Here is a 7,500-nt window from a genome sequence, read left to right on the forward strand (position 1 = left end):
TTCATATTAACTTTAAAACTATAAAACTGGAATGAACATAAAAGAGAAATTGAATCGACAGTGTCGTACTACATTCCCGGCGGGTGTAACTAAACTTGTACATCTATCTAGATCTAGAGAAAACGGCTAAATGTTGCAGTGTGATTGCGGCGATAGCCACGTCTCCTTGACCGCGGACGTAAAAAGAATTTTTTATTGCCCTTAAAGATTTTTTGAATGCCCAAGATACACCAGAATAATATGATTTAAACAGCGTTCTCACTGCGAATACCGCAATTGATTTATCGCCCTTTAAAAAAGTATGTTCAAATATTAAATTTTAGAACGTCAGATAAGGAGCCATGGTAGTGTAATGGATAAGGCAGTTTCTTCTCACCCGAACACGCGGGGTTCGAATTTGGTTAGGACTTTTTAAATATTTAAAAAAAATATAAACCCGAAGCTTTATAATAACAAATACAGAACACATTTTAACGATGAGATTTAAAAAAAAAGTGTATCACAAGTGAGTCTTGAAGGCCTTGTCTCTCTTGTTCTATTTTAGAGTTACGCATGCATATGAATGACTGGTGCGAAAACGCTTAGATTTGTCTGTTGTTATTGTTGTTGTTATCATTATCACTCTTCTTCTGGTTCTTCTTCAGTCTTATCACAGTCATTATTGTTGTTGTGGTTGTTGTTATCATTATCATCATTATCATTCTTCTTCTTCTTATCATTACCATTACTATTTCAGAAAACTAGCAAGGACATGATCCAGTCCATACACCAGCGTTATCCAGACCTGCGCACGCGCAGCCACGTGCTTCCCATCATGCACTTCAACCGGATGTCGCAGCACAAAACTATTAAGGACTATCCCTACACCTTCAGCTTAGCGCCCGACGGCAGCAGCGCGGCGGCGGCGCGGAACGTAAACACGGGCAAAGTGCAACTGCAGTACCGGGCGGACGAGTCTATTTGTGAGGGGTGTCAGACTGAGAATCTCCTGGCTCGATTCTTCCAGAACATGTCAGAAAACGTGTCTCATCCCTTCTTCTTGTTGGAGGATTACGAGCTGGAGAACTACTTGTACCACCTGATTCCCAAGGAGGGAAGGACGCTGACTCCACCGAAATCGAGAATTAAAACCGTGAGCAATGCAGGAACGAAAACCAACTCGAATTCAACAACCAACAAACCCGAGGAAGTAGTTCTAAGCTCTGATGGAGCTGGAAATATCGCAGCTCAAGCAGTCAGAACCTTCGAGGAAGAAACTTTGGCGAAACGGGAAAACGTGAGTGATAAAACGACAACCAACCCGATTGGAACAATAAGCAAAACTGAGGAAGTAGTTCTAAGCTCTGGTGGAGCTGGAAACACTTTTGCTTCTACCGTGAAAACGTTGGACGGTAAGACTCTGGCAAAAGGAAAAGCCGTGAGCGATGGAACGAAAACCAACCTGAATTCAACCACCAACAAAACTGAGGAAGTAGTTCTTGGAGTTGGAAATATTGCAGCTCAAACAGTCAAATCGTTGGAAGAAGAGACTTTGGCGAAAGGAAAAACAGTGAGTGATGGATCGAAAACCAACCCGAATTCAACAAGCAGTGACTCCAAGGAAGCAGTTCTGAGCCCAAGTGAATCTGAAATTATAGCTGCTTGTACCAAAACCATGGAGGAAAAGACATCTTCGGAAATGAGTGCTGCTGCTACTGCTGCTACTGCTACAACTACTACCACTGGTCCTACTGCTACCACTACTACTACTACTACTGCTGCTACTGCCGCTGCTGATGGTGTTACTGCTACTGTAGCTGCTGCTTCTGCTGCTGCAGATGAAGATGTCATTTCCAAGACATCTGAAAACCAGGGAAGACCTCAGGGTGAACTTCGCGTCTCAGGAAAAGAAAAAGGCGGCAAAGCCAAGAAGAAGAAAACGTCAGTTGTGGCAGAAGAAGATTTCCCATCGTTGTTCAAACTGCTGGAGGAGAGAGCGAAACAGGTCTGCCCCAAGAGTCCCTTCCCAACCGGCTTTGATTTCGAGGATGCCCACTTCCGGAGAGCCCAATACGACTTCCTGATCCTCAGCCAGGACCATGGCGTGATCATTGTGGAGGTGAAGACCATGAAAGACAGACAGAACGTGAACAACAGCGTCCCCCCACCCATCACTTCTCAGGCTGGTGGATCTCAAGCTTCTCAAAGAGAACAAGGCGAAGAAGTAGACGACCCATCCCTGCAAAACACACAGCCAGAGAGCACAGCCACGGACTGGGAACAGACTTTCCGGAAAAGCCTTCAGAAGACCGTCACTGGCGGATCTCAAGCTTCTCAAAGAGAACAAGGGGAAGAAGTAGACGACCCATCCCCCCAGAATACACAGTCAACGAGCACAGCCATGGACTGGGAACAGACTATCCGGAACGACCTCCAGAAGACCGTCGATGGCGGATCTCAAGCTTCTCAAAGAGAAGAACAAGGCCAAGAAGTAGACGACCCATCCCCCGGAAATACACGGCCAGCAAGCACGGCCACAGACTGGGAACAGGCGTTCCGGAACGACCTTAAGAAGACTGTGGCCAAGGCCATCAAGCAGCTCCAGCAGGCGGGGCTGGTGATGGGCTACCTGACCTCTGACCTCCCCTCCCATCCGCCCCCCATCCGAAAGGTTCTGGCGCTGCCTTACGTGTCGCGAGGACGTCTGAGGCACGTGCTGCAATCCGCTCCTCATCTGAGTCAGGTATGTTTAGAATAGAATAGAATAGACTGAATCAGGTATGTTAAAATATAACTGAACAGAGAAAAATAGTATACGGACTCGGGTATAACTGAGTAGAATAGAATGCTGAGTCAGGTGTGTTTAGAATACAATAGAATAAAATACTGAGTCAGGTATGACAGAATAGAATGGAACATAATAGAATAGAATACTGAGTCAGGTATGATAGAATAGAATGGAATAGAATAGATCAGAATGAAATACTGAGTGAGGTAGAATAGAATAGAATGGAATAGAGTAGAATACTGAGTCAGATAAAATAAAATAGAACTTGAATACTGAGTCAGGTATGCTAGAACAGCATATAATAGAATGCCAAGTCAGGTATGTTAGAACAGAAGAGAGCAGAATCGAATACCGAGCAGGCATAATAGAATAGAATAGAATAGAATAGAATAGAATAAAATACCAAGTCAGCTATGTTTAGAATAGAATAGCATACTGAGTCATGTGTGATAGATTAGAACAGAATAGAACACTGAGTCAGGTGTGATAGATTATAGAATACTGAGTCAGGTGTGATAGATTTGAACAGAATAGAATAGAACACTGAGTCAGGTGTGATAGATTAGAACAGAATACTGAGTCAGGTATATTTGAATACAATATAACAGCACAGAAAAGAAATTTGGCGCTACCTTTCGTGTCCCCAAAGTGTCTGAGACGCGTGCTGCAGTCCGCTCCTAACCTGAGTCAGGTATGAATAGAATAGAATGGAATGGAATAGGAAAGGAACAGAGTGGAATAGCATACAAAGGAAAATAATGGGAAAGGAATGGAATAGAATATGTCTTTGTTACCTGAGTCAGGTACGTTTAGCATAGAATGAAATTGAACAGAATGGAATAGAACATAATGTAATGAAACAGAATGGAATGAAATCTAGTTGGAACGGAATGGAATAGAATGGAAGATAATTGAATAGGTTTGAAACAGAAAAAATAAGAACGGAACAGAATGGAGTGGAGTAGAATGGAATAGAACGGAATATAATGGAATGAAATGGAACAGGACAGAATAGAATGGAGTCAAATAGAATAAAGGATTGCATACAATGGATCAGAATGGAATAGAGTGGAACAGAATGAAACGGAATAGGAATGGAAATAAAGTGGAATGAAGTAGAATAGCAATCACGCAAATAGGAACGGAATAGAATAGAATAGATTAGAATAGAATAGAATAGCACATCAAGGTTACGGTCATAAATCAGTAATCATAAACCATAGGGAAGGCGGTGGTGATAACAGAACAGACTACGAGTGGTTAGGGGGTGGGGGGTGGGTGGGTGGGGGTGGGGGAGGATGGGGGGTATGGGGGTATGAGTGGGTAGCGAAGGGGACAGGGTGTGCGATCTTAGAGGGTGAGGAGGTCGAACTGACACCCCCACACCACCTTTTCTTTGCAGGCTCTGTGTCGCTGTCTAGAAGCTAGCGAACTTGACGAGGCTTTGACGAGGTGTCTGTGTGCGGAGGAAGTCAGCGGCGGAGCCCCGCTAGGCAATGACGCCACTTCCTCTGGGGGACAGGAACCGGAACCGGAAACGGAACCGGAAGAAGACCGTCAGCTAAGATGGTGGACCCGAATGACGCGAGAATGTCGTCAAGGTGAAGGAAAGAAGCACTCGCCACCACCCCGCCAAATGACATGGGAGACTTACGAGCAGCTGGTTGCGAGGTAAGGTAATGTAGAAAGAGGAAGGGCATGTGTATGTGTGTGTGCTTGGCTGCAAAATTTGTTCGTTGTCATGCTTGGATGAAAGTATAAAGTTGAAAAGTTTATCTCAGCAAGAGATGATTTTGTTAAGTGTCAATTTCAAACATACACACACACACACACACACACACACACACACACACACACACACACAGAGAGAGAGAGAGAGAGAGAGAGAGAGAGGTGTTGGTGTTTTAAATGCGATTGTTAAATTCTATAGCATTGATTGATTGTGGTGGTCTTTGAACTGTGAAACTCTTCAGACTGTCAGTTTTGAATGAACCCACAGGCTTTGAGAAATCACCTTTTGTGTCTCTCCGTCTCTCTGTTCTGTGTCTAGGGGTTAGGATTTTGCACTCTCACCGCGACGGCCGGGGTTCGATTCCCCGCTTGGGAAGATTTTTTAGGCCCAACATACGGCTTATATCACAGATTGACATAAGTTTACATTTGGGCCAACAGCAAAGTGAGAGCTGTATCATCAATGGTTTCTCCAGTCAATGGGATACCATTTACAGCTTAGTCTTTTGTGAAGGACTATGACTCTCAAACTAGGAGGCAAAATTGCACTGGCTCTTAGTGCTGCAGCCTTGTGGGCTAGTTGGCCTTTGGGAACCATCCCAACACCGACTGTCCTAAAACCCTCTTGGCCGAGAGAGTGGGATGTACTTGGGCAAGACACTCTCCACTGTAATCAAATTCTAGCCCAAATAGTCGGAACAGCAGTTGCCTCCTCTGCTGTTCTGATGGTCATAGTCGGACACGACTGACTATCATATATCTGTGTCTCAATGTCTGTGTTTATTTCTATTCATATATCTGCATGAATGTGCGAGGAGGAAGTTGGCAAAATGGTGAAGACGCTTATCTACCAAGACAATGTCTGTGTGGGGTTTGAGTTCTGTAGCAGATGTGATGTATCGTAAATATATTTGTCCGAACGCAGCACACCTCTTGAGAAACTGAAACTGAAACTGAATGTGCAAATGGATGTATATCTGTACTCCCCTCTGTGTTTGTTCTGTATTGTCCATGTATTCTGTGTAGCTTGTTAAGAAGTAAAAGGCTGTGCCAGTCTTGAATAAAAGCTCGTTTGCAATTTCTTCTGTCATTGCTGCTGTGTGCACATGTCAAATGATCGGTATGATCGGCCTGGAGCTTCCTTTATTGAGGAAGTGCCTGGGTTTGTTCCAGTGTACCTTTTATTTACCCCTGTGCCAGCTGAATCGGTAGCATAAGCAGCATTGACTTCAAGTTGTGTACCTTGTGAATGGAGAGATTTACCATTCTTTATTATTTGTTAATCATTTGTTCTTCTGGCCTCATTTTATTCATTTGAAGGGCGCAACAGCCGAGTGATTAATGCATTGGACTTTCAATCTGAGGGTCCTGGGATCGAATCTCGGTAACGGCGCCTGGTGGGTAAAGGGTGGAGATTTTTCCGATCTCCCATGTCAACATATGTGCAGACCTGCCTGTGCCTGAACCCCCTTCGTGTGTATATGCAAGCACGTTAAAGATCCTGTAATCCATGTCAGCGTTCGTATAGGTTGTGGAAACAAGAACATACCCAGCATATGCACACCCCCGAAAACGGAGTATTGCTGCATACTTGGCGGGGTAAAAACGGTCATACACGTAAAAGTCCACTCGTGTACATGCGAGTTAACGTGGGAGTTGCAGCCCACGAATGAAGAAGAAGAAGAAGAAGAAGAAGAAGTAGAAGAAGAAGAAGTTTATTGATTTCTGTATTTTGTGTGCTGGCTGAATCGGTAGCATAAGCAGCATTGACTTGGAGTTGTGTTCCTTGTGAATGGAGAGAGTCATCACTCTACTATTTGTTAATCATATGTTCTCTTAGATTTAGTGGAGTGATAGCCTAGAGGTAACGCGTCCGCCTAGGAAGCGAGGGAATCTGAGCGCGCAGGTTCGAATCACGGCTCAGCCATCGATATTTTCTCCCCCTCCACTAGACATTGAGTGGTGGTCTGGACGCTAGTCATTCGGATGAGACGATAAACCGGAGTCCCGTGTGCTAGCATGCACTTAGCGCACATAAAAGAACCCACGGCAACAAAAGGGTTGTTCCTGGCATAATTCTGTAGAAAAATCCACTTTGATAGGAAAAATAAATAAAACTGCACGCAGGAAAAAATACAAAAAAAAAGGGTGACGCTGTAGTGTAGCAACGCGCTCTCCCTGGGGAAAGCAACCCGAATTTCACACAGATAAATCTGTTGTGATAAAAAGAAATACAACTACAACAACAATTTTTTTTAATTTACTTCTGTATTCCCCTTCCCTACTCTGCCCGACCAGGTTTTGCGGAAGGTACAGCAGGATTGAGGGCTACTCTGTGGCGGACTGCATCCATCTGACAGGGGTACAGTTCGGCAGGAGCAACCTGAGGCAGGAACAGCTGGACATCCTTGACAGCCCGGACAGATTCGTCTTCTTGACTGGTTGGTGAAAAACTTTTGTGACAAGAAACTGTACGGAGAGCTGGACTATTAATACAAGGTCTTCAGAAAAGAGGCCCCCCTCCCTCCCTCCGCACCCCCCCCCCTCCCCCCGTTTCCCTCACTCTTTTGACTGTCAGAGATCGTTGGTCTGATCATGTGTGTGGGGGAGTGGGTGTGGAGGGGTGGTGGAGGTGGGTGGTGGGTGTATGGGTGTGGGTGGGGACAGGGGATGGAGGAAGGGGTGGAGAGGTCATGTATTTTGTGGGTGGGTTGGTGTGTGTTTGTGTGTGGAGGGGGGGGGGGACGTGGTGGGTGGGTGGGTGGGTGAGTGTGTGTGTGTGTGGGGGTGGGTGGGTGAGTGTGTGTGTTGGGGGGTGGGTGGGTGGGTGGGTGGGTGAGTGTGTGTGTGGGTGTGGGGGTGGGTGGGTGGGTGGGTGAGTGTGTGTGTGTGGGTGGGGGTGGGGGGGTGAGTGTGTGTGTTGGGGGGTGGGTGGGTGGGTGGGTGAGTGTGTGTGTTGGGGGGTGGGTGGGTGGGTGAGTGTGTGTGTGTGGGGGTGGGTG

At 45.7% G+C, this 7,500-nt stretch overlaps 1 protein-coding gene across 1 annotated transcript in view; it reads left to right on the forward strand.

Moving 5' to 3' along the window:
- Positions 1–7,500, forward strand: part of LOC143276657 (uncharacterized) — a 22,499-nt gene that overhangs the window by 3,148 nt on the left and 11,851 nt on the right. Inside the window, exons 3-5 of the mRNA XM_076581282.1 lie at positions 737–2,722; positions 4,170–4,438; positions 6,797–6,939. Coding sequence (XP_076437397.1) covers positions 737–2,722; positions 4,170–4,438; positions 6,797–6,939 — 2,398 coding nt within the window. The remainder of the gene's footprint in view (positions 1–736; positions 2,723–4,169; positions 4,439–6,796; positions 6,940–7,500) is intronic.

This window comes from Babylonia areolata, chromosome 32, assembly GCF_041734735.1.
Source record: "Babylonia areolata isolate BAREFJ2019XMU chromosome 32, ASM4173473v1, whole genome shotgun sequence".
Classification (NCBI taxonomy): Eukaryota; Metazoa; Mollusca; class Gastropoda; order Neogastropoda; family Buccinidae; genus Babylonia; species Babylonia areolata.